The 27,779-nt window shown below is 39.7% G+C and overlaps 2 protein-coding genes across 2 annotated transcripts in view; both read left to right on the forward strand.

The window, feature by feature from the left end:
• mnd1 (meiotic nuclear divisions 1 homolog (S. cerevisiae)) overlaps window positions 1-4,063 on the forward strand; it is a 34,363-nt gene extending 30,300 nt beyond the window's left edge. Inside the window, exon 8 of the mRNA XM_010899206.4 lies at window positions 3,589-4,063. Within this exon, the coding sequence (XP_010897508.2) occupies window positions 3,589-3,695 (107 nt within the window). The 3' untranslated portion in view covers window positions 3,696-4,063. The remainder of the gene's footprint in view (window positions 1-3,588) is intronic.
• Window positions 4,064-20,758: 16,695 nt separating this feature from the next.
• The window catches only part of tmem131l (transmembrane 131 like), a 68,835-nt gene continuing 61,814 nt past the window's right edge, over window positions 20,759-27,779 (forward strand). The window contains exons 1-3 of the mRNA XM_010899205.4: window positions 20,759-21,097; window positions 21,807-21,877; window positions 27,362-27,405. Coding sequence (XP_010897507.2) covers window positions 20,974-21,097; window positions 21,807-21,877; window positions 27,362-27,405 — 239 coding nt within the window. The 5' untranslated portion in view covers window positions 20,759-20,973. The remainder of the gene's footprint in view (window positions 21,098-21,806; window positions 21,878-27,361; window positions 27,406-27,779) is intronic.

Raw genomic sequence — 27,779 nt, forward strand, 5'->3', positions numbered from 1 at the left:
AGTGCAAATGCAAACCTGACACACTAAGCCCTCCCTTTGTCACTTAAGAGGTTTTAATGTCCTCTACTGTTGTAATCACTATACTTTGTTATAGTGAATACAAAGATTGTTCCAGACCAAAGCTTCTTATGTTTTTTCCATTTCAATAAGTGCTTCTATTTCTATGATTTTATTATATAAAAAGTCTACACACCCTGTTAAAATGGTAGTTGTTTTTTTTATGTAAAAGAATGAGACAAAATTCATGTCAGAACTTTTTACACTTTTAATGTGACCTTTAATGTGAACAATTCAATTGAAAAACTAACTGAAATCTTCGAGTGGGAAAAATGAAAAATAAAAACCTTACAATAAACAAAAGCCATGGTCCTCAGAGAGCTTCTAAAGCATCAGAGGGATCTCATTGTTGAAAGATATCAGTCAGGAGAAGGGTACAAAATAATTTCCAAAGCATTAGATATACCATGAAACACAGTGAAGACAGTCATCATCAAGTGGAGAAAATATGGCACAACAGAGACATTACCAAGAACTGGACATCGCTCCAAAATTGATGAAAAGATGAGAACTGGTCAGGGAGGCTTCCTAGAGGCCTACAGCAACATCAAAGGAACTGCAGGAATTTCTGGCAAGTACTGGCAGTGTGCTACATGTGACAACAATCTCCCGTATTCTTCATATAAATGGGCTGGCAAGACTGGGTGGCAAGACTGAAGCCTTTTCTTACAAAGAAAAACATCCAAGCCTGGCTGAAGTTTGCAAACACAAACATCAAGTCCCCCAAAAACACGTGGGAAAATGTGTTATGGTCTGATGAAACCAAGGTTGAACTTTTTGGCAATAATTCCAAAAGGTATTTTTGGCGCAAAAACAACACTGCACATCACCTAAAGAATACCACACCCACAGTGAAGCATGTTGGTGGCAGCATCATGCTTTGGGGCTGTTTTTCTGGGGCCTTAGTCAGTGTGGAGGGAATTATGAACACTTCCAAATACCAGGAGATTTTGGCACAAAACCTTCAGGCGTCCGTTAGAAAGCTGAAAATGAAGAGGAAGTTCACCTTTCAGCACGAGAATGACCCAAAGCACACATCCAAATCCTCAAAAGCATGGCTTCACCAGAAGAACATTAACATTTTGGAATGGCCCCAGATTTGGAGCGCTTTTGCAAAGAAGAGTGGGCTAATATTGCCACATCAAGATGTGCCATGCTAATAGACTCCTATCCAAAAAGACTTGAGTGCTGTAATAAAATCGAAAGGTGCTTCAAAAGTATTAGTTTAAGGGTGTGCACTTATGCAACCAGGTTATTGTGAGGTTTTTTTTATTAATTTTTTCTCAAAGATTTCAGTTTGTTTTTCAATTGAATTGTTCACGTTATAGGTCACATTAAAGGTGGAAAACGTTCTGACATGATTTATCTTTGTCTCATTCTTTTACATCAGTCATTAGTCCTTTTAAACATTAAACTGTTGGTTCTTTAAAACTAACCTTCATCTGGGTGATCACAGGCATATGTGAATATTTGATCTGTTAACTGGTTGCATATGTCAGATTTATTGCATGACTTGTTAGGCAGTGAAAAGCTGTTGCTATCAAACATTGTCTACTTAATCAACTCAGTTGGTGTACTGGTGAAGGTATAGATCAAATAGACCGATGGATGGAAGGTTTACGGAGTGATTTCAGGCTCCCTTGTAAAAGTATTTTTAGTATTTTGATTATACAAAAATACAGTATTTATTTTTTTATACATGGTATGGCTGCTGTATTTTGTAATTTATTTTGATACACTTAAAAGTAAGGTTATTTGGTATCTTTTTGATGTATCTTTGCCCATCTCTGACTATGGTCACATAATACATCCTCCACATGCCACATAAAACACATTTTCTCCTGAAAGATGATTTAAAGGGTGTTTTACTGGGAATGCAGTTGTGTGAGGACAAAGCCTTTCATTGTCACAAAGATGAAGTTTCTGCAAACACAATAATTGCACATTGTGACCCCCGGATGTAACCCAGGGCGACCATTGATCTTGGGGTGGTAATTGTCATTAGGATGGTTAGTTGCAGTTAGTGGACGAGTTTTGCATGGAACCGGTCTAGTGTTTACATACCCCCAATCTTGTTGCAGTGGATTATTCACCTTAAACTATGGCCCTGTTATCCTGCCAGGTTTTATAGTTCAAGAGTGGCTACAGTTCCGGGAATTTATGGAATCCAAGTTTTGCTAGCTATTGATAGATTTTTACAGATCTGCTAGCTTCCCTAATTCTGTGCTCAATCACTGTGACTCCACAGCCGCTTATTCATGAAAGATAGTTCCAAAAAACATAGTTCTTTGTCTGTTGTAACCGCAATCTATTGCAAAACACAACACAGTCTAGAGATTTCATGTTTTTTTTTAGAAGTGCGTGTCTTACATGCAGCTATTTAGTAAGCAACAAGACAGGCATTCAATAGCTATTGAGGCAGAGTTCTATTTTTAACAAATCTGGCTTCATGGCAGAATAAAAAGATTTCATTAGACTGACACAAAAGTTTTGCCACATGCAATGGTTAGACTGCACCTTGCTTTTGCAATATCTGTGTTCCAGCAGATACCCTTCATAATATTTTCCAGAGATTTTTTTCACTTGTTTTGTTGTTCATGCACTTTCTCTTTGAAGCCAGTAGGTAATTAAACTCAACCGGTGTCCCAAGTCTGAGTCAGTCCCTTATTAGTAGATGAGGATGAAATCCAGAAGACTAAACCTTTATGTAGTATATTTAAATATTATTTTCTATTGATGGCCTCCCCCAGGGAGGAATTTCATTATCCGGATACGAGGGGGTGGAGGATACATAACTGGAGTAGGGTAAGGGTAAATAGCCTAGATGCCAAAAGTGTTGGGACAGTAACTGAAAGATTGCTGGGTTAGGTCTCAGGTAAAAAATACTATATATTTTCCCCCTAGATAAGGGGCAAGGTTTTTTTGTACTACTAGCATATAAAAATGACCAGTAGATATCTGCAGTTAATGTTTTAAGTTCATATTTTAAATAATAATTTTCTACAAAATAAGTGCCTGTCATATTCTCAATTTAAAATTTCTCGCCAGTCTGTTTATCCGCTTGGATTGACTTCATAAGACAAGGAGGAGACAAGTCTTGTTATTGTATGAAGGCAGGATTCTGCACATTGGCCCTTTTAAGGCAACTAACCCTAATTTCTCCTAGAAGTCCCTCTGCTTATGAGGGACTTCAAAATGACTAACATGTTAGTTTTTATGATCTGGCAGTAACCCAAGTGTGCAACCAGTCTTGCCTATGTATCCACCGCCTCTTGAGTGAGCTACTGATCTTCTAGTAAACTTTCTTTACATTTTTTCTGTTTTCATAACATTGCTATTCAGCATTGTGGGAGTCAGTCTTTGATCTGTTTGTTTGATGAGTGTGAACACAACAATAGAATGGGATCCCATTGTTTGAATTAGGCTGTAATTGTGAGCTGAATAAATTAATTTCAGTCACTTTTTTGAATAAACAATTGCTTTGAATTTTGAGTTGTAAATGTATCTAAGTCTTTATATTTCTGTTTGCAGATAATGTCTTCGCCATCAAGTCCTGGGCCAAGAGGAAGTTTGGTTTTGACGATAGCCGTATCGATAAGGCTTTTGGGATACCTGAAGACTTTGATTACATGGACTAGTCGCTCAATAGTTAAACTTTCTAAGAATTGTTTTTGTTATTGAGTGACAGCCATTTCACACCCCTGACTCACATCCATTTTGCATTACAATTCAAGCCAAACGCGTTACTTTGTGTTAAAAGGGCACTAAATTCATTCGGCTATTCCAAAAAGAACAGCCTAAGATTTTCAGAGTTGACCTGGAGGAGCGGACATTTTGGCGTTCGCCCAGGGCCTTAGGTGGAAATGCCGCTTAGGTGGAACCTGAGAAAGCGCTGTGCTAACCTTTGGCTGCTCCATGGGGTGGGGGGTTTGGGACACCTGTTTGCATGAAACCTGAGCCCAGAGTTGTTGAAGGAAATGAGCTGTGACTCCCCTACCCCCCACCCCCCCCCCCCCCCCCCCACACACACACACACACACACACACACACACAACCAGTAAAAAAAGCAATACATTTAACCCCTATGCAATATTACTAATCTGAATTTCACAGATTTGAAGTGGATTAAAATAACAAAAATGTAAATGTATTTTTATGTTGTTCACCACCCCCATCTTTTACCTGGACTTACTGAAATATCTTTATCTCATTTTTAAATCAGCTGAGTAAAGGGAGAGAGTTGTCGTGGGAATAACGGTTCTTGGTGATAGACAGTGCAGTGGTGTGGTGTGAGGCAAGGAGCACACTGAAACAAAGCGCAGCTGAATTAGCTGTCATGGAGGACCCATAAATTGTAGCACTATGTAAATGTGCTTTTATAGTATTTTGGTTCTGTAGCATAAGAGGTGGTGTTCAGGGTTTTTAATTGAAACTAGGATGGATAATGCATTTGCATGCAGTTGTATCCTAAATGTATGTTATGTATACAGTTTTTGGCACAAGCCTTTCAAAGACAAAGGACAGCTTTTTTTTTTTTGTCATACGCAATGATTTGTTTTCCAACCTGGAAAGAACAGAAGGGTTATTGTTTTTGTGATCAGTCCAGAAAAGCAATTGTGCTTGTACTTTTCTAGGTAGTTAAACCCAACAAAAAGTGAGTCAAATTTAAGGTAATGATGTGAAAGTGGTGTTGACTCTGAACAGAGAAACGGTGCTCTTGTTTTACCAGATTCCCTACTACTAGCAGGGGTCAAATGTCAACCCAGTTGGTCAAATGTCAACCAAGGGTCAAATGTCAACCCAGGTATCCCGATACATTCTACCTACAGTGGGGAGAACAAGTATTTGATACACAGCCGATTTTGCAAGTTTGCCTAATTACAAAGCATGTAGAGGTCTGTCATTTTTATCATAGGTACACTTCAACTGTAAGAGACGGAATCTAAAACAAAAATCCAGAAAATCTAATTGTATGATTTTTAAATAATTGGCATTTTATTGCATGACATAAGTATTTGATCACCTACCAACCAGTAAGAATTCCGGCTCTCGAATTAGGGATGCACCAATATATTGCCTATCAATCGATAGCGGCTGAATAAGGTCAAACATTTAATAATTTGTATCTAAATTACATTTGCCGATCATTTCAGACCGATTGTGCTTTTGTTTGGATGTTATAATAATATAAATATAAATAATATAGATTTATTTTCTGGTTGGCCCGAGAGTACTGCAAGTTGTATATTAACTAGTTATAGTTATATACAACTACTTATATTAACGGTGCCAATACAACGATGTAATGTAAAATCGCGACAATATTGTGTCGATATTCTGATCTCTAGAATCGATTTATGTTGTCGACAGCCGTCTTAAATTACTGCAGCGGTCGCTGAACGTGCGTGATTCTTTAACAATAATTGTGTATATATCACAAAATCGATCAGATGAAAGCATATTTGTATTCCAAAGGATGTCGTCAATAATGAGAAAGGGTATGCGGTCATTTAACTTTTAGTTTTATTAATTTCCTTACTCAAAATGCTTGCGCCAAAGCACGACTTTTTACGATACAATAGATTTTTCTGTGGTGTTTGGCGATACGAGGTCGTCCTTGAAAGCGATAATAATGTCGGGGTGAGTAAGATAAACTGGCTATAACGCTTCCGTTGTCCATACTTTATGTTGTTAATACTGGTAATATAGTTTAGATGACAACAGCAACCCTGTCATGATAACTTGATAGACAAGCACATCAGCTGTGGAGCTCTAATAGTTGCACAGTACTGTAATGGAAAGCCTTGTATAGCTGTGTAGACTAGTTGGTTGTTTTCTCGCGTTTCTTCCAATTTAATTAAAATATGGAAAATGTAATTGCTAACTAGACAACTAATTGTCCGGGTTGTTTCGTCTGTCAGACAGAAAATGTGTCCGCAAATGTTTCGCTTGTGCAGCAACAAGGTCTTAGTTTCACTAGCTCGCCAAGAAGCAGTAATATTGTGCTTCGCTGACGACGTTGTCACTTGATCGCGATGATGTCCTGCATCTGAGATGTACGCCACATACTTCCCTTATCATTTATAATGACTCGTACAGTGGGGAGAACAAGTATTTGATACACTGCCGATTTTGCAGGGTCTCCTACTTACAAAGCATGTAGAGGTCTGTAATTTTTGTCATAGGTACACTTCAACTGTGAGAGACAGAATCTAAAACAAAAATCCAGAAAATCACATTTGCATTTTATTGCATGACAAGTATTTAATCACCTACCAACCAGGAAGAATTCCGGCTCTCACAGACATGTTAGTTTTTCTTTAAGAAGCCCTCCTGTTCTCCACTCATTACCTGTATTAACTGCACCTGTTTGAACTCGTTTACCTGTATAAAAGACCTGTCCACACAATCAAACAGACTCCAACCTCTCCACAATGGCCAAGACCAAGGAGCTGTGTAAGGACATCAGGGATAAAATTGTAGACCTGCAAAAGGCTGGGATGGGCTACAGGACAATAAGCAAGCAGCTTGGTGAGAAGGCAACAACTGCTGGCGCAATTATTAGAAAATGAAAGAAGTTCAAGATGATGGTCAGTCTCCCTCGGTCTGGAGCTCCATGCAAGATCTCACCTAGTGGGGCATCAATGATCATGAGGAAGGTGAGGGGTCAGCCCAGAACTACAAGGCAGGACCTGGTCAATGACCTGAAGAGAGCAGGGACCACAGTCTCAAAGAAAACCATTAGTAACACACTACTCCGTCATGGATTAAAATCCTGCAGCGCACGCAAGGTCCCCTTGCTCAAGCCAGCACATGCCCAGGCCCGTCTGAAGTTTGTGTGCGCTACAATGACTATCTGGATGTTCCAGAGGAGGAATGGGAGAAGGTCATATGGTCTGATGAGACAAACATAGAGCTTTTTGGTCTATACTCAACTCGCTATGTTTGGAGGAAGAAGGATGAGTACAACCCCAAGAACACCATCCCAACCGTGAAGCATTTTCTGCTAAGGGGACAGGACGACTGCACCGTATTGAGGGGAGGATGGATGGGGCCATGTATCGCGAGATCTTGGCCAACAACCTCCTTCCCTCAATAAGAGCATTGAAGATGGGTCGTGACTCTGTCTTCCAGCATGACAACGACCCGAAACACACAACCAGGGCAACTGAGGAGTGGCTCCGTAAGAAGCATCTCAAGGTCCTGGAGTGGCCTAGCCAGTCTCCAGACCTGAACCCACTAGAAAATCTTTGGAGGGAGCTGAAAGTCCATATTGCCCAGTGACAGCCTCGAAACCTGAAGGATCTGGAGACAGTCTGTATGGAGGAGTGGGCCAAAATCCCTGCTGCAGTGTGTGCAAACCTGGTCAAGAACTACAGGAAATGTATGATCTCTGTAATTGCAAACAAAAGTTCTGCTTTTCTAATGTATCAAATACTTATGTCATGCAACAAAATGCATACAATGTCATTTTCTGGATTTTTGTTTTAGATTCTGTCACTCACAGTTGAAAAGTACCTATGATAAATATTACAGACTTCTACATGCTTTGTAAGTGGGAAAACCTGCTAAATCGGCTGTGTATCAAATACTTGTTCTCCCCACTGTATATTTTTATTTACTCAAATAGCATACAGTATTTGTTAATGCTAGCATGTACTGCTTCCTAATGTATTTTGTTAATTCCAAAAGGTAGTGACTTGTGTATGAAACAGATTCAACCCTGCATATATGGCAACTTGCTACTGTACTAATACATGTTTTTTTGTGAAAAATTATTAATCTGAATCTGTATAAAGCCTCATAGAAGCAAAGAAACACAGGGGGAAGGGCATCAAAACATTAAGAGGGGTGAAAAAAACAATTGTAAAAAAAAAAAATGTTTGCTACTAAGACTAGCACTACTTCACCTGTAACCTAAACCCTAATGACAACAAGAGTGGGTTTCTTCCTGCTTCGATTATTGAATTTTGCTCTGCCTGAAGCACACATGAAGTTCCCACGATGTGTAGTATATTTTATCTGAAAGTGTATGTAGTGTTTTCTCAATTGTCCTCTGTAGATGGGCCAAGTTACCCGATTGGTCCTAGTATACCAGGTTGGGAACTACTAGACTACAATTTGCAGATATGGCAAGTAAAACATGCTTAAGTGTAGCCAATCCTGAGGCTTATACTACGAAGCAGGATTTTGGGTTCGCGAGCTAACTTCAGGTTGAATCTTGGGTTGTTAATGTCACGATGGTGGTTCACTTTGTACCGGGTTACATCGCCATGGTACACACATGCTGCACACCCAACCTGCTCCAGAGCAGGTTTTATTCAAGATAAGAGATCAACATTTTCGATTGAAAATGGCGTCACCATTCTTAGAAGATGCCTTGAAACTGGAGTGCGTGGATAGTGAGAGGGTCTCTTAAAGCAAGAATATTTAGAGACCAACAAAACCCATTGGCCTTCTCTGATGAGTGTCTTTATGAAAGATATAGATTCTTAGCAGTGGGAATTATGTATTTTTGTCAGCTTCTTGAGCTTTATGTTATGGAGGACCAAACCTGCCACAATTAAATGAATAAATAAATGTATCAATAAACACATTTTTTCCTAAAAATATAATAATGTATTAATATTTTTTCCCTTTTTTTTATTCCTTGATCATTCATTTGTGTATTTTTTTTTTAATATTCATTTCCATAATCTTATATTTATGTATTTATTTATTCCCCTATTTTATTTTTCTGTATCTTTCTGTATTTCCTTGTCCTTTGACTAATGATGGAGCTGGACTAACAGTCAGACGTAGCAATCAAGTTTCAATCACATGCATTGGTGACGAATAAGGTATCAAAAACGGAGAGGAATTTTCAGAAAAACACAATGTCATTTTTGCGAAGTGAATAAGCTACAAGAAAGGCACATCTTTGCGGGTCTGTCCCAGGAGTCCTTGCATTGAAATTGGTTCATTTCAGTGCCAGTGCATACTAGGACCAGACTCGTAATTTAAGCGATTGTATTTTCCCCAAACTCCACTCGGGTTGGACCTATGCACTGGCGTTGAAATCAACACGTTATCCCCATCCGATCCCGCGTGAGAGACCCGCAAAGACGTGCTGTTTTCGTAGCCTATTCACTTTCCAAAAACACCTCGTTTTTACCGGATTGCGTAAGCGGAGCCGGTCAAGAATGAATGTCTCTAAGTGAGTGAGTGACTGACTACCCATTGTTAAATAGAGTAGTGATTAGAAACGTGGACTACCAACCTGGGATGTTCCGTGTTTAAGTCTCTTTACATTCAATGCAAATTTTGCGTTTGGGTTTGTTCAGGATGGACCAAATCCAAAACAGTTGGAAAATATAGGGCCGACTGAACTAGGCTTGCCTGGTTCCTTTTCTGGTTCTATAGGCTAATTGGCATACCTTTGCACTGGTTATAGTAGTATCCACTCTCAAATCATCACAGAAACCTGGGGATGGTATTATTCTAAAGGGGAGACCTAAACAAGTGTTCCATCATTTCAATGTGTGCTTTGGATGTTCCAACAAATATAGATCTACATATTCCGGGTTTGCCCTAACTTCACGCTTGTCTCACGGCTCAGTAATTTAACCTTGTGGTTTTCAGTTTGGCTGAAGTCTCTTCATCATTTTGAACTTTAGTCATGCCTTCTAATTATGAGGTTAGACACTAGCTCAGCACCAAGATTAAAAACGAGTTATTTTTAATGTCAAGTCAAACAACAGCAGCCTTCCAAGCTTTCTAACCATTTTTGCAGTATGCAATGTAAGACTAAAGCTACTGCTCAGGCGTGCTTCCTCGCTAATATTGGTAAACGCTGCCTTATGTACAGTAGGCTATACTCTTGAGTCAGTCCGAGTGGTATTATAGCCAGCAAGTTAATAATGCAATTATTTATAACTTCGAATCGGGTGGAGGGGTTATGTAGGTTGTTTTAAATGTGTTGGCGTTGAGTTAAGTGTATACACTTAAATCTAACAGAACATTGCACAGTTGTCATCTTTTATACTGCAGGACTATAATTATGTTCTTATACCTTTCCAGTGTTTTTCAAACCGGGTCTGACCATGTTATCGATTTAGTTTACTTTTCATTTGCCACTTTACGTTCAAAGCTTGTCATTTTAACAGGAAATTGATACAGTTCATTCAATTGATTTTTCCGTTCACTGCAGGGTTTAAGTTAGTCGGTAAATGCCGGCTTTTCGCCAGTATCAGGTGTAGGTCAAAACTATAGACTGTAAAAAAAATGGACGACGCCCTTTCGCTCTTTTCCATTGGTGAAAACTGAAGCCGCCAGTGTCCCGATCAAGCGTGCCGCACAGGCCCTGAAAAGTGAAGCCAAAACGTCTCGATCGCCCCCTGGTGAGTGGTCCCAGTATAGGTCATAAACCCCGCCCTCCCCATGTTATTCAATGGGACGCGAGACCAACTGAACAATTAAATTACCCTTCAATTATCTTTTTTCCGAAGCTGGTTTCTGTCATTTACTGTAGTTTGTATCACGCTAATGTAAATTCAAGAGTTTGTTTTTAAAATAAGTTGGTTTTTTGTTATTTAATGCTCTAAAAACGGTGGTGTGACGTCGTGATTCACAGCTTTGATTGACAGCTATCTGAGCCAAGGAGCCACTGAAGCGCCATCCTCCTTCGGAGGACTGAGGAGATTGGAGCTTTACATTTAATCTCAAAATGTCTATAATTGATATAATTTCACATGGGAATAATGGGTTGTTCTGCAGTACATTGTGCTAACCGATCTGGCATTTCCAATCGATCTTTGAATTTTTTTCGGTAAGTTAAATTTATAAGCTATTTAATTAGTAAATAAATGTAATGGGCTAGCTAACGTTAGCTAAAAGACAAAAGATTTAGTGGCTCCTCGGCTCAGATAGCTGTCAATCACAGCTGTGAATCACGATGTCACACCACCGTTTTTAGAGCATTAAATAACTAACTAAAAACCAACTTATTTAAAAAAAAAAAAAAAAAAAAAAATATTTGAAGGGTAATTTAATTGTTTAGTTGGTCTCGCGTCCCATTGAATAACATGGGGAGGGCGGGGTTTATGACCTATACTGGGACCACTCACCAGGGGGTGATCGAGATGTTTTGGCTTCACTTTTCAGGGCTTGTGCGGCACGCTTGGTCAAAACGGTCAAAATGTCCGGTGGGAAATATGCCAAATGAATAAGTAAATAGATTAATAGCATATTAAATATCCTAATAGGCCTATTGTGTGACCTACATGATCTGTTGTCAAGAAAACAGAGAACCTCTGTTAGCTCTTACACTTCAGTAAGACATTAGGCTACTGAGTGTTCAGTGATGTGACTAAGCGAGGCTCCAGCATACGACTCCGAAATGTCGAAGGCGAAGCAGACATGCCGGTTTAAAAAATAAAATAAAAAGCTATGGGTGCTACTGGCCAGCAAGACCAGAGAAAAGCGTAGTTATTTGAAATAGCCTTCAAAACGTTTAATGTGCAATGGGACAACATATAGGCTATTTATAGGCCTTACAATTTATTGGGCATTATCTAATTAGGAAATATTTTTGGAAATGACAAAATTCGACTTACAATATTAGTCTAAATATTTCCTTTGGTCGATCACAGTTGATACATGTGACTGAAACACGATTGTCTATTATATAATAGCTAATGTTGTGAAATTAGGCTACGTCAAGGTGCATTGCAAAATAATTCTAAATTATATTTAAAAATAGCCTACTGAAATTTAGAAGCAAACAAGTTTCAGTAAATGATCTGTGCCTATAACTTCCACTGAGCTGTGAAACGCTCTTACATCCTATGAAAATTGATATATTTCGTTGGCTTCAAAATCCCGTATTCAGATTGGAAACATCATTTTAAACTCCTTAGTTGCCCTGGCTGTGTGTCTTGGGTCGTTGTCATGCTGGATGACCCAGCCACGACCCATCGTCAATGCTCTTACTGAGGGAAGGAGGTTGTTGGCCAAGAACTCGCAATACGTGGCCCCATCCATCCTCCCCTCAATACGGTGCAGTCGTCCTGTCCCCTTTGCAGAAAAGCATCCCCAAAGAATGATGTTTCCACCTCCATGCTTCACAGTTGGGATGGTGTTCTTGGGGTTGTACTCATCCTTCTTCCTCCAAACACGGCGAAAGGGAGATTAGACCAAAAAGCTCTATTTTTGTCTCATCTGACCACATTACTTTCTCCCATTCCTCCTCTGGATCATCCAGATGGTCAATGGAAATCCTCAGACGGGCCGGTACATGTGCTGTCTTGAGCAGGAGGACCTTGCGTGCACTGCAGGATTTTAATCCATGACGGCGTAGTGTGTTACTAATGGTTTTCTTTGAGACTATGGTCCTAGCTCTCTTCAGGTCATTGACCAGGTCCTGCTGTGGAAATCAAGGTCCCAGAGTCTGGAGGAAGAGAGGAGAGTCACAGAATCCACGTTGCTTGAAGTCCAGTGTAAAGTTTCCACAGTCAGTGATGGTTTGGGGTGCCATGTCATTTGCTGGTGTTGATCCACTGTGTTTTCTGAGGTCCAAGGTCAACGCAGCCGTCTACCAGGAAGTTTTAGGGCACTTCATGCTTCCTGCTGCTAAACAACTTTATGGAGATGCAGATATCATTTTCCAACAGGACTTGGCACCTGCACACAGTGCCAAAGCTACCAGTACCTGGTTTAAGGACCATGGTATCCTTGTTCTTAATTGGCCAGCAAACCTGCCTGACCTTAACCCAATAGAAAATCTGTGGGGTATTGTGAAGAGGAAGATGTGATACGCCAGACCCAACAATGCAGAAGAGCTGAAGGCCACTATCAGAGCAACCTGTGCTCTCATAACACCTCAGTAGTGCCACAGACTGATCAACTCCATGCCACGCCGCATTGCTGCAGTAATTCAGGCAAAAGGAGCCTATAATATTCAAATTTTTAGAGATACTGAATTTGGGATTTTCATTAGTTGTCAATTATAATCATCACAATTAAAAGAAATAAACATTTGAAATATATCAGTCTGTGTGTAATGAATGAATATAATATACAAGTTTCACTTTTTGAATGGAATTACTGACATAAATCAACTTTTTGATGATATTCTAATTTTATGACCAGCACCTGTATATTACCAATTCTCCAAGGGTATGCAAATGTTTGAGCACAACTGTAGGTAGGCTAACCGCATTGGGCTTAACCAATTTTTTAAAGCGATTTCCAATATTTTTTATCTGTAGTGTATACTTCTGTGACTTAGTTATGTTAGATTAGCCTACATTTAACCTGATGTTTAAATTAATAGGTAAATCATTTAGTTTGATGTCGGTTGTAGCATAAATCGTATAAAATCTCTGCCTTCCAACTTTGTAGTTGCCAATGTCATCTCAGCTTAAGAAGAGCTAAGCCTAATGAAAGGTATTACTGTATGTTTGCAAGGGCAAACATATCTAGTTTAAAAGTTCTCACCCACACAGCACTGAGATTTATACCTGTATGTCTTCAAGGTGAAGGTGTTCCTCTATAAACTGACACGGTCACATTTAGTATAGAAAACGTAACTGGATGAAATCTTATTCTCCAGATAAATGCAGATTGCATCTTATACTGAAACTGATGCATAGACATTACATAGTATTTAGAATTCAGTTATTAAATAACATCAATCCCAGATGGCAATGAGCATTGGTAAGAGTACTACTTTGACCAGAGTTAATGTATGCCAGTTAGCGTATTGAAAAACCGTGATGGGTTTTTGGAAAGTGAATAGGCTACAAAAGTGTCTTTGCCTGTCTCTCACGGGGGTCTGATTGGGATAACGTGTTGATTTCAGCGCCATTGCATATGTCCAACCCGAGTGGAGTTCGGAGAAAATACGATCGCTTAAATTAGGAGTCTAGTCATATGCACTGGCACTGAAATTAACTAATATGCAAAGACTCCTGGGACAGACCCGCAAAAATGTGTCGTTCTTGTATCTTATTCACTTCGCGAAAATGACTGTGTTTTTCCAAGAAATCCTCTCAGATACCTTATTCATTTCAACTATTCATAAACGATGCATGTTCTTAAACGAGGAATAGTGATTGGCAACATGGGAACGCGCCAAGGATCTAAAACAGCACTGACCTTCTTCAGTCTGATGCTATCTGCTGCTCTGGGCTTGATTGCTATGTCTGAGTGTTATTCCCGCCCCCTCATTAGCTTAAGGACAAGGAAATACAGAAATAAATAAATACAGAAATAAAAGAATACAGAAATAAATAGAATTAAGATTAAATAAGATATGAATGATCAATGAATTAAATAAATAGGGAATTAATATTGATTAATACATTTACTTTTATTGGCATTTATTTATTCATTTTTTCCTAATTTTGGCAGGTTTTGTCCTCCACAGCAGTGGTTCTAAACTCCAGGCCTTAGGACTCAAAGTACTGCTGGTTTTCATTCTAGCCCTCTGAATATTGACAAATTTAGACTTGGAAGAACGGATGAATGCAATGAACTATCAGGCAGAATAGAAAACAAGCAGTAGTCTGGGTCCCCAGGCTTGGAGTTGAGAACCCCTGCTCCACAGTATGTTGCCAGTGCGACACATCAAAGTAATACATGTACAGTTCCACAGACTGTATTGCGTTGCGTTTTTTTGCTACAGGTAGTTTTATGTACTGTATGCTGTGGGTGAAGCCGAGAACCTAAGCAAAAACACGGTCTGCCGCAGAATTCGCAAGGTGGTTCTTGCTCTAACAGAGCTACTTGATACATTTGTTGTGCTCCTAGGCTACTTGCCCACTCAGTCTATTAAAGAGGACTTTTATGAAATAGCAGGTAGACAATAACAGACTACTTATAAACAACAGACCCTATGATGTTTACTGTTGTTTATTAAATGCAGCATATTCATTTCATAGGGTTCTCCAGCGTGATTGGTGCCATAGATTGCGCCCATATTCTGATAACAGTATCGCTGGATGAGAATGAAGGCAATTTTGTTAATCATTAAGTCATTCCACAGCATCAATGTTCAGGTAAAGGAAAAATAAGAATAGTCATTGTTTGGTCATACTGGAACATGAATGGGTTTTCAGCATTGTGCAGTAGGCTGGACAATTAAAAGGTAATTTCTTTTTAGCACATATAGAAATATTCACACAGCACAGGTTTCACAGTTGGAATATCTTTCTCTCCGCCATGAAGTCTTTTCAAATGTGTATTGATGTTTCACTTTTTTGCGTATTTGTTTTTTAATTGCTCCCAGGATGCTTAACACTGCCATAGCTGCTGTAAGAGTTCATCTAACAAACACCTTAATTTAATGGAGTGCACAAATGTAATTAGTCAGATCTAGTTGTGCCTTAATTATGGGGCAGTGATATTGATACTGATTGATAACTTAGGGTAAAATGGGGTAACTAGCGTTTTTAAGAACATCGTCTTCAATTTACAAACACGATTCTAAAAAAGTTGGGACATTGTACAAATTTTGAGTAAAAAAGGAATGGAATAATTTACAAATCTCATAAACTTATATTCAATTCACAATACAATATAGATAACATATCAAATGTTGAAAGTGAGACATTTTGTAATGTCATGCCAAATATTGGCTCATTTTGGATTTCATGAGAGCTACACATTCCAAAAAATTGGGACAGGTAGCAATAAGAGGCCGGAAAACTTAAATGTACAGATAAGGAACAGCTGGAGGACCAATTTGCAACTTATTATGTCAATTGGCAACATGATTGGGTATAAAAAGAGCCTCTCAGAGTGGCAGTGTCTCTCAGAAGTCAAGATGGGCAGAGGATCACCAATTCCCCCAATGCTGCGGTGAAAAATAGTGGAGAAATATCAGAAAAGAGTTTCTCAGAGAAAAATTGCAAAGAGTTTGAAGTTATCATCATCTACAGTGCATAATATCATCCAAAGATTCAGAGAATCTGGAACAATCTCTGTGCGTAAGGGTCAAGGCCGGAAAACCATACTGGATGCCCGTGATCTTCGGGCCCTCAGACGGCACTGCATCACATACAGGAATGATACTGTAATGGAAATCAACATGGGCTCAGGAATACTTCCAGAAAACATTGTCGGTGAACACAATCCACCGTGCCATTCACCGTTGCCGGCTAAAACTCTATAGGTCAAAAAAGAAACTGTATCTAAACAGGATCCAGAAGCACAGGGGTTTTCTCTGGGCCAAAGATCATTTAAAATGGACTGTGGCAAAGTGGAAAAGTGTTCTGTGGTCAGACAAATCAAAATTTGAAGTTCATTTTGGAAAACTGGGACGCCATGTCATCCGGACTAAAGAGGACAAGGACAACCCAAGTTGTTATCAGCGCTCAGTTCAGAAGCCTGCATCTCTGATGGTATGGGGTTGCATGAGTGCGTGTGGCATGGGCAGCCTACACACCTGGAAAGGCACCATCAATGCTGACAGTTATATCCAAGTTCTAGAACAACATATGCTCCCATCCAGACATCGTCTCTTTCAGGGAAGACCTTGCATTTTCCAACATGACAATGCCAGACCACATACTGCATCAACTACAATGTCATGGCTGCATAGAAGAAGGTTCCGGGTACTGAAATGGCCAGCCTGCTGTCCAGATCTTTAACCCATAGAAAACATTTGGCGCATCATAAAGAGGAAGGTGCGACAAAGAAGAACTAAGACAGTTGAGCAACTAGAAGCCTGTATTAGACAAGAATGGGACAACATTCCTATTCATAAACTTGAGCAACTTGTCTCCTCAGTCCCCAGACGTTTGCAGTCTGTTATAAAAAGAAGAGGGGATGCCACACAGTGGTAAACATGGCCTTGTCCCAACTTTTTTGAGATGTGTTGATGCCATGAAATTTCAAATCAACTTATTTTTCCCTTAAAGTGATACATTTTCTCAGTTTAAACATTTGATATGTCATCTATGTTGTATTGTGAATAAAATATAGAAATTTGAAACTTCCACATCATTGCATTCTGTTTTTATTTACAATTGTACAGTGTCCCAACCTTTTTGGAATCGGGTTTGTATTTATTTTCTCTGTACTGGGGTAACTGGCCCCCCCATGGGATAACTGGCCCCCCCATGGGATAACTGGCCCCCCCATGGGATAACTGCCCCCCCCATGGGATAACTGGCCCCCCCTAGGAATGATGTCTACATGCGGACACAAAAATGAAAATGTTGTGGAAGAAATGGTATGTGGATGAGGATTAGGCTTAGACAAATAAACTATAAGGGAAACAAATTCCTGCAATTTATACTTTTTTAGATATTTCATGAAATGTTGTTGAAGAAAATGTTGTACTGGAGCAACAGGGGGGCTAGTTACCCCAATAGGGTTTTACAAATGTTTTATAATCCATTTCATGTTTTATGCATTTTTTTTTTTGTTGACATTTATACTAATTACAGTTAGCAAGCACAAACTGAGCTTGTGATTGTACAAATGGCATGCATAAACATAAAGGGGGTAATTAGCTGCTGGGGGCCAGTTACCCCTTGTAGAAGGCGGGCAAGTTACCCCCAACACACTCATCCAACAGATTACTACTTTATGTAAAAAGTATTCAAACTGTTCTCTCTAAACAAGTGGATTATTTATCTGAAGGCTTTACTATTTGTAAATAAATACAAAATATAGAGATCTAACCTAATTGAACACATTTAAAAAATGTGATCAACGTACACTCACCTAAAGGATTATTAGGAACACCTTTTAATTTCTCATTAATGCAATTATCTAATCAACCGATCACATGGCAGTTGCTTCAATGCATTTAGGGGTGTGGTCCTGGTCAAGACAATCTCCAAAACTCCAAACTGAATGTCAGAATGGGAAAGGAAGGTGATTTAAGCAATTTTGAGCGTGGCATGGTTGTTGGTGCCAGACGGGCCGGTCTGAGTATTTCACGATCTGCTCAGTTACTGGGATTTTCATGCACAACCATTTCTAGGGTTTACAAAGAATGGTGTGAAAAGGGAAAAACATCCAGTATGCGGCAGTCCTGTGGGCGAAAATGCCTTGTTGATGCTAGAGGTCAGAGGAGAATGGGCCGACTGATAGAAGAGCAACTTTGACTGAAATAACCACTCGTTCCAACCGAGGTATGCAGCAAAGCATTTGTGAAGCCACAACACGCACAACCTTGAGGCGGATGGGCTACAACAGCAGAAGACCCCACCGGGTACCACTCATCTCCACTACAAATAGGAAAAAGAGGCTACAATTTGCACGAGCTCACCAAAATTGGACAGTTGAAGATTGGAAGAATGTTGCCTGGTCTGATGAGTCTCGATTTCTGTTGAGACATTCAGATGGTAAAGTCAGAATTTGGCATAAACAGAATGAGAACATGGATCCATCATGCCTTGTTACCACTGTGGAGGCTGGTGGTGGTGGTGGAATGGTGTGGGGGATGTTTTCTTGGCACACTTTAGGCCCCTTAGTGCCAATTGGGCATCGTTTAAATGCCACGGCCTACCTGAGCATTGTTTCTAACTATGTCCATCCCTTTATGACCACCATGTACCCATCCTCTGATGGCTACTTCCAGCAGGATAATGCACCATGTCATAAAGCTCGAATCATTTCAAATTGGTTTCTTGAACATGACAATGAGTTCACTGTACTGAAATGGCCCCCACAGTCACCAGATCTCAACCCAATAGAGCATCTTTGGGATGTGGTGGAACGGGAGCTTCATGCCCTGGATGTGCATCCCACAAATCTCCATCAACTGCTATCCTATCAATATGGGCCAACATTTCTAAAGAATGCTTTCAGCACCTTGTTGAATCAATGCCACGTAGAATTAAGGCAGTTCTGAAGGAGAAAGGGGGTCAAACACAGTATTAGTATGGTGTTCCTAATAATCCTTTAGGTGACTGTATATCAGAATTGTTTTATGGAAATATGTCCAAATGTTTAGTTAAGCAAGATCAGTGGCAGCCAAGGAAAGTGTTGAGCAAAACATTCATTCACACCTTGTGGGATTTTTGTGAATTACATGGGTGGGGCGGGGAGGCAAGTTACCCTATCTTACCCTACGCATTTACACAGTCTGCAATTTTGCCAGCGTTCCTTCCTGCTTTGGGCAGCAGCAACTGTGTTGCTTATATATAATTCATATTTCTCCAAAATTATCGTTTGCTCCCCTTGAATGAAATATGCAGCTCTGGTAGATTTATCCATGTTTGTGATTGGTCATAGGGTGCAAACACCACCCCTTTTATGTGAATGTTCTTGTGGCTAGATTGGGAAAACCTGGGTTGATTTCACAAATTAATAATAATCGTTGTGTCACCGCTTACGCGGGACTGTGGTTGTTAGGCTTACTGAAGCCAGCTAAGGAAAAGAAATCCTGAGCATGTTGAACCTACTTCGTAGTATAGGCCTCTGGCCTTAGTTGTTTGAATGTCAACATACCTGCCCCTGAAGAGAATTAATAATATGTACACTACCAAAGAATCCTCCATTTGCAGCAATTACAGCCTTGTAGACCTTTGGCATTCTAGTTGTCAATTTGTTGAGGTAATCTGAAGAGTTTTCACCTGAAACACCTACAAGTTGGATTGGCTTGATGGTCACTTCTTACATACCATAATGTCAACAGCTCAATATGGTTATGATCCGGTGACTGCTGGCCACTCCATTATCGACAACATACCCTCATTGCTTCTTCCCTAAATAGTACTTGCATGGTTTGGAATTGTGCTTTAGGTCATTGTCTTGTTGGAGGTTATTGGATCCAATCAGGTGCCATTCACATGTTATGGAATTGAAAATGGAGTGATAGCCTTCTACAAGATCCTTTTACCCGGTACAAATCTCCCACTTGACCATCACCAAAGCACCCCCAGACCATAACATTGTCTTAATCTGAACAGGCAGCCATTATTGCTAACCTATGAGTAGGACTGTTTTAATGCTGAACCTCTAGGGATCCCTGCTGGATCGGGAGGTGTGTGTGTGGGGGGGGGGGGGGGGGGGGGGTTTGGGGGGTCTTAAATTTGATGTGTATGGCTGTCCATGGTGCTGAAAAAAACAGCACATTACAGAAAAGAATGCTAAATTAAGCTGAAGTGTAACACACAACATCTGTTATGCTGTGTATGTGACCAATACAACGTTCAACTAACCAGAGGGCTGTTCTGCTGGCTATTTGAATGGCTACAGTTAATACGTGGACAACGCTTGAAAATTCACCTGGAGGGTTTAGGAAATTAAACATGCAAAAGAATGTTGCTGCTTTTCTGCTAGCGCTTGATAGAACAGCTGATTTGGTATGAGCCCAATAACTGCTGAAAGTTTCCACCCCCCCCCCCCCCCAACACAGTCTGATTTGTTGTCTAGCATTGTTACCATGTTCTGTCTGCGCAAAACTAACGCCTTTAACCAGGTAAACCCTGACCTGCCTGTCAGCGTTTAAAAGAACATGGCATGTTTTAATGTAAAATGTAAATATTGTAATTTGTATCTCTTGGTAGGTAATTTATTTTCGTATGGTAAGCTCACACAACACGTTAGTAGTTAATTTAAAAACAATGGATCAATAAGCACAATTGAAGTTCAAATTCTGTTTACTTTCTTGATCTTTAGTGCGTTTACACGCGCTTTGCATTACTTTCTCTTACATGCAGATTTTGCTTCAGGCCGGGCACCAAACAATTGAGAGTCGAATCATTTGAAGCGTTTATTTACGTTCATATACACACTTAACCGACTGCAACGGCTTGACTGGTCAGCGGTACATGTATATACTTCACTCCGCACACAAAGTGGGCGAGGAAGGAACAGAACAGTGTGGGAGGGTTTGCGAGGGGGCGACAGGGAGAGAAAGAGAAAGCCAAACCAGCATAGCAAACACAAGGCAGGCTGCTAGCTGAACAGGGCAGCATGGCGGGGGTACGGGACTTCCAGCAAGGCAGCCACTGTCACAGAAAAACGTGGATTAATATTCTACTCGGAATTGTGCAGTTACTTTTGCCCTGCGTACAGCATGGAGGGGCTCAATTACAAGGTCTGGAGAAGTACATTTTCTTAAATTAACACCCATAGCAAAAATGTCGGCGAGAACTGGTAGTACATTCAGCTACTGAGTTGACAGTGAAAACAAGTCGTTATGCGAAAACGGGAATACTACTGCTACCATTATTTTAAGGATAAAAATTCCTGATTGATTTGAACTAAATGGCCGAATATGTTGATGTATGCAGACAAGTAGTTAACGTTGTTTAGCTAGCTAGCTGTAAGTGTAACGACTCATTTTTCTCCTTCCGACCAATAATTTTTTGTTCTATGAACAGTTTCCTGTGTTGGTTCAAGCATAATTTCTGTGAAATAGCTCGTTACAAAGGAAACTTGTAATTAAAGCTTAATTACTATTGTTTTTACTTCATACGGGTTGTTTTAAAAATTCATATTTATTGAATAGGTAATCAATGTATAATCTAGCTTTTATTAACGTCAAAGCTATGTTTACAAGCTAGCATAGTTAGCTAGCAAAACCAGCTAAACGCAAACAACACATGAATACACGCCTTTGTCAGATAGACAGACATTTTCCCAGTTGATGCTATGCCGTTTATTTTAACCGTTTGCATTGGCTACTGTTGTAAAACATAAATAGGAAATGCATAGCTGTCAACGTAGGAAAGTAATATTTGAGTTTCTCGCGAGCTATTTCATGTTCATGTTTACACATCCTTCCCTTTTTTAATCTCACCAAGCCCTGAGTCAAATGTCCAGCGTGGTCGAGGTTTGGCAAGCTGAGGACGCTGACCCATTAGTCCAAACTCAGGTAAATGCAATTCAATTTATTGAACTTGTGCAAGCGTAAATTGCACGCAGGTTGGATGAAGAAATCCATTCTTGTCACTTCACGCAAAGCCAACCACCTCACGTCCACGGGCATATCGCCCCTTTGTTTATGATTTTTGCCTCCCGTTTTGCACGTGTAATGGAGTTTAAAAGATAAGCACGCTACTGTCACACGTATTTTACTTAACTCTTCAAAACAGTTGAACAGTTCACTTTGTGAAGTCCGCATAATGTGTTCCCGTTTGATACATGGTGATTTATGACGAGTTTATCCAAATGGAGGCGGGAAGAACTTGCTATAAGGCCACCTGCTAGAAAAGGGTGCCATGCGGCCTGCCCTGTTCATTGTCTGAAGTGTGTAATAATACTGAACATGACTGCAAAGCACTGTGAAATAATACTGAACATGCTATTTTATAGTATGGCCTTAAGTGAGAAAGAGTCCAGTATATATTGTTTTGTGCATCAGTACATTTGCTGAAATAAACGCACTACACTAGTATTTATGCAATTTATTCATCTCTTATCAAAGTTGACAGCAGTTGCCACTCTTAGTGTAGTTTTATAAGGGTGCATGGTGTCATTGCTGCAGTATGCTTTGCATTTTGGCCAAGACTGCAATGTAGTATGCTGCAGTTATGTTTGACTAGTTACATAATCGAGGATCACACTGCAGGGTTTTTGTTTTAGTGATTGTCAATGAAGTCACCACGGACTAGTATAAATAACTATTTGAAACATTCATTTGGCCATACACTTTGACAGTCCTCACAAAACGCAAATGTTGTGATATTATAGTCTATTAAATGGGAACTTGAATTTCCTAGTTCCAGTTTAATTTGTTGTCCATCTCAGAATGTGTGAATCTCAGAAACATCCCTTTGTCAGGGATTAGGTTTAAGGCAGAATTTGCCACAGAAATGGGTTTTGTGCTGTGCATCACAATTTAGACGTACTTGTGCGAACAAGGGGAGATCAAGGTAATTCTGTCAATCTTGCAAATTATGGAGACCTGTTGATAGCCAGTTAAAAGTGGTGGAAAATTCTTAAATATGAAGCTAAGTGCATCAAATGGTGTGTTTTGTGCTTTGTCAAATGGGTGTCACTGAGGCACACATACCGAATGCTACAATATCGTGTTTTACATTACTCATTATTTGCATCAGGCTCTAGCCATTTAGGCATGGCTGTGCTGTGAATGGACTCACTTTGTCTGAGCAGTTACTTATTACGTAATCCACCCGCAGCAGGGTGTGTCAGTTCACACACCGTCAAACGTTTATTGTACAGGTCCAGGTAGTCCCTCCTTGATTTATTATGCTTTTTAAATTTCTTATCCCGTTTGGTGCCTTATGAAAAGGGTCCACCGGCCTCCTTTTTTTTGATGGAAATTAGTTGATGGAATAGTTATAGCGTTGCATTTGTTTCTGTGTGACAGTCCACTTTACACTTGCTCTTTTACATTCATTAGGTGGAGCACTGATGACGTTGGCCCACTGACTGTGGTCGGTCTGGCCTGATTGCATTTACACTGAGCTAAAATTGGAACACAATGCAAGCTCCTCAACTTCCAAGAGTGGTCAGGTCGTTGTGCTCTCCTTCCAATTTCTATCTTGTTATGCCGGTTAAAATGTGCATAGAGTTCACATTCATATACTTTCCAAACAGGGTCTAAGTAGGGGTGGTATATATTAGGGTTGCACGATATTGGAAATAACTGACATTGCGATATTTAGTTTTTCTGCGATATATATTGCAATATGAAAAAACAGAAGATGTCTTCAGAAAGAGCTTTGGCTATCAACCTGACAGTCTGTATCCTTCATTCTTCCCCAGCCTCATCCTCTACAATTAAAATGTATGAAACTTCTGAAACATTTAATATTTCAGAAAAGGTAGCTAGGTAATAATTGTATAGCAATACAATTATTGTGTGGCCAAATCACTGCAATCTGGTCCACTTGTTCAGGGTGGCAGCATTCACCATGTCCGTGGCATTGTCTGTTGTTAGACAGATTAGACGCCTCTCACCTGTTGCGATGTTCTCACTTGTATGATCCTCTAGGAAAAATGCAGTTTGCAAACAGCGACTTTTCAGGTGGAAGTCCTCATTAATAAAGTGTACTGTCAGACTTATGTAGGGCTCCGTTGTCCGGCTGGACCACAAGTCGGTTGTTGCTGTATAATATTCCACTTGTGACAGCTCTGTTTCAACTTGTCTTTCATTTCTCGTACAGCTCTGGGATGGCAACTTGAGAAAAATAGTTGCGTGATGGAATTACATACCGCTTGTCAAGCTAACGGATCATGTTTTTAAAACCCTCTTTGGTAACCGTGTTAATTGGTACCATGTCTTTGGCGACGTGAAATGTTATTGAATTTGTGATTTTTCTCTGCCATTTGGAACCTTTCTTGTATGGTGTTTTTGCTTTGGACGGCATTGTGATGCTTTGCACTCGTCACACGAAGATTTGTGGTGCTGCATTAAATGATCAAACAAATTGGTCATGTTGCCTCCTGTCGACAAAGTACCTGTTTTTGGTCAACATCATCCTGTCTGTAGCTGAAATATTTCCATATAATTGACAATGCATTTATTTTTTAAACCAAATTCTGCCTTTTTTGCCTGTTCCTCGCTCATCATTTCGTCACGTGCAAGCAGAGTGTCAACCACGTGCAGCAACGCACTGTTTAAAATAATAATAATTATAATTAACTGTATCCAATAACCCATACATCGGAGTAAATTACATTATATCAGACAGATGTAATGCTAGTTTTCCATTTCAAAGAATATATACTGTAGACTGATATGTTTACCTTACTAAATCGCACGTTCTGCGATGTGACTATTGCGGATGCGTACATCGCAATGTTGATGCTGAAACGATATATTGTACAGCCCTAGTAAATATGGACAAATGATATTGTGATAAATTGCCTGGAGTGATAAGATAACATTTAAATTGATTGATATGTTTAACGGGAATTTTTAAGAACCCCTAAGACTGTTCCTTTAGGTGCACTGTCAATTGACATTGTCTGTGGGGACACAGTCCTGCTGCAAAACTGGTTGAGAGTCATTTGTAAATGTAATGCTTACATGATGGGAGCATGGCACATGCGACAGCAGCTTTGTTGGTTCAATTCCCACAGGGTGGGGGTTCAGTTTGAAAAAGTATGAAAATGTATGCTTTGGATAAGAGTATCTGCTAAATTCTGTCAATTGACATAGACTACTCCCTAACCTGTATACACTGTATAAAACCAAATGTTTGCACCCTATTCATTTTGAATTGCTTAGTAATTTGCATTTAAAAGCCCCTTTAATCCTACTCTTATCACACACCAGTATATTTTAAACAGGCTCTTGCTAGTCAGGAGGGAAAATGACGCTGTCAAATTTTCCCCTTTCTAGCATCAGCCCCTCCATTGTAAAAAAGGGCTGCATGCAGAAAGTAATTGCTGTACTTAAAACCCTACCGCCCCCTCAGAAATCCCCACCCAGCCACACTCCACTGTAATGAGCTCTCCACCTGTTACAAGAAAATGCCAATGTTCTGCAGAGCACTCTCCCATGTGTGTGTTAGGAGGTTATGGTATACCTAAAGGCCTTAGATCATTCCAATAGAACTGTAATTATATGATATTGACAAGCATGCTCAAAGGCCCACAGCCTTATCTGTCCTGTGACCAATTTCTATCAGGTCTCCACTATGATTTGGGTATGCAGTATATTTATGCTTGCTTCTATAACACCTGTGATGTGCCACAGTAAAATTCAGAGCAAACACTGCTACCTAGCTATCTTGCTAACTCTAGGTGTAACAACTTATTTCCCTTTTCCAACCAATATTGTTTTGTACTATTATGAACAGTTTTCTATGTTGGTTCAAGTTTAATTTCAGAGAAGGCTACGATACAAAGTTAAATTCGTGGAATTCTAGCTAAACACTATTGTTTACACTTTAGACATTTTAAATGCATATTTATTCAATGGATAGTTGTCTATGCAACATTGTGACATGACACATCAAGGACACTGACTGGCTTGTGGCAGAGACACTGTCACAAGCCAGCCAGTATATTTGCTATATTATGTCCCAAACATTTTAACAGAATGTTGTATGCAAGTTTCAATTCAGATAGGTCATTGCTTTAGCTTGCAACAAAAAAAAATTACTTTGTCAGTTATTAGCTCTTGGAATTGTCATGAGCGTACATTACCAGGCTAGCCTATTACACAACAAACACAGTTCACAGTTGTCATCCACTTCATAAAATTGTTTCTCGTCTACTGCTTGTGTCCCATTGATAACAAGCCAGAGAGAGAAAGTGCCCCTGGTCTTCCCTAGGGTACTAAAATGCAGTTTAGTTCAGGTTTTAACTCTTGATGTTAAATAACCAAAAAAGCTCAAGCAAACCAAATAGAACACCATCTAAGGAGGGAACATAACATGCAACATTTGAGCAGAATTATTATTTTTTGTACCCTTTAAGTTGACTGATAAAACATTCTCATTTACAGCAACGACCTGGGGAGCAATTAGGATTAACTGCGTTGTTCAGGCAAATGAATAGCACTTTCACCGTACTTGCTCTGGATACTGTTTACTGGTCAGATACATTAACTTGGGGCTGCACAACACTCTTTGTAGGAACGTCATGTTTTCTCCAACCCTAATCTGACACCCCTCATTGTAATAATTAGCAGAACCTGCAAATAGCTCATCAGGAACAAGTTTGGTCAGGACTGTTGAGCAAGACCTTCTGCTTCCTCAAAATTCACAACATTCCAAGCTCATTATGCTACAGTGTTGATAAGAATCAATCACACTCCTGATCCATGCAGCAAGCAACAGGCTAAAGTGTTGATCTCTGTTGTTTATGTTTCAATGCTTTGTGCAGAATTCTACATATCATGTACAAGTATAGCAGGTCTGGACAGATTTTATTGGTCTCGTGTTCTATTCATTTCTGGATGCTGTATATTTGCAATTTGCTATATACAGCATCCAAGTGTCAGTGGAAATTTAGAAATTGGCGTTTTTTGATAAAGAAAAATTCCCAACTCTGGTGCCTATGTGAAGCAGGCCATGGAGCCTACCCATCTAACTTTGTTTTCACAATGGGCCACCATTAAACATTTTGAGTTATAGTTATTTCAGTTTTTTCTGTGTATGTACATCTATATTGTTTCATTAAAGACAGAAGCATGTCAAATGAATGGGTAGCATCTAATTTGTTGGTACATGTGGGTTTTTGTAAGCTAGAAAGCTGGATTAGTCGTCTTGTCGATTCATTATCAAATGCTGAAATTCTGATGATTCTCGTTTCACATTAATTTGTGTAATTACTGTACCTCATGTACAAATATGCCATACTGTAATTACAAGACTGATGTAATATTGAATCTGCTATTTCTGTACATAACATTCTATAACTGTTTTGCTTGTCTATGTAGATGGAGGAAGAGCGCAGCAAAGAGAGTTTTCCACTGGAAGCAAGGTAAGTTTTTCTTGACCTTGATCTTTTATCTATTATCTATGTATATTGTCTCAACACCATGCCACTACACAGGGGGTGGAAAATAGCATATCAAGTAATTATTCCCTCTCTGAGATATGAGAATGGTCCATTGGCAGGTCAAAATGTTCCATCCGCCAGCTGCGTGCAGCTGGGCAGGTTGGATCTACGGTAGCAAATCATTACAGATGAACTCCGTTTGGTTGACTTTCCGACTACAAGGGGTGTGTCTCTTTCAGAAGGCAAAATCGCAAGGGGCGGAAGACTGAGAAGGGGTGGCAGTGTGCGGAGTGGAACATGATTTGTGTAGTTCAATCCTGCCAAGTGTGTGCCTAACTTGTCACACATTTACAAAC

The sequence above is a fragment of the Esox lucius genome, chromosome 25 (genome assembly GCF_011004845.1).
Source record: "Esox lucius isolate fEsoLuc1 chromosome 25, fEsoLuc1.pri, whole genome shotgun sequence".
NCBI classification, from domain to species: Eukaryota; Metazoa; Chordata; class Actinopteri; order Esociformes; family Esocidae; genus Esox; species Esox lucius.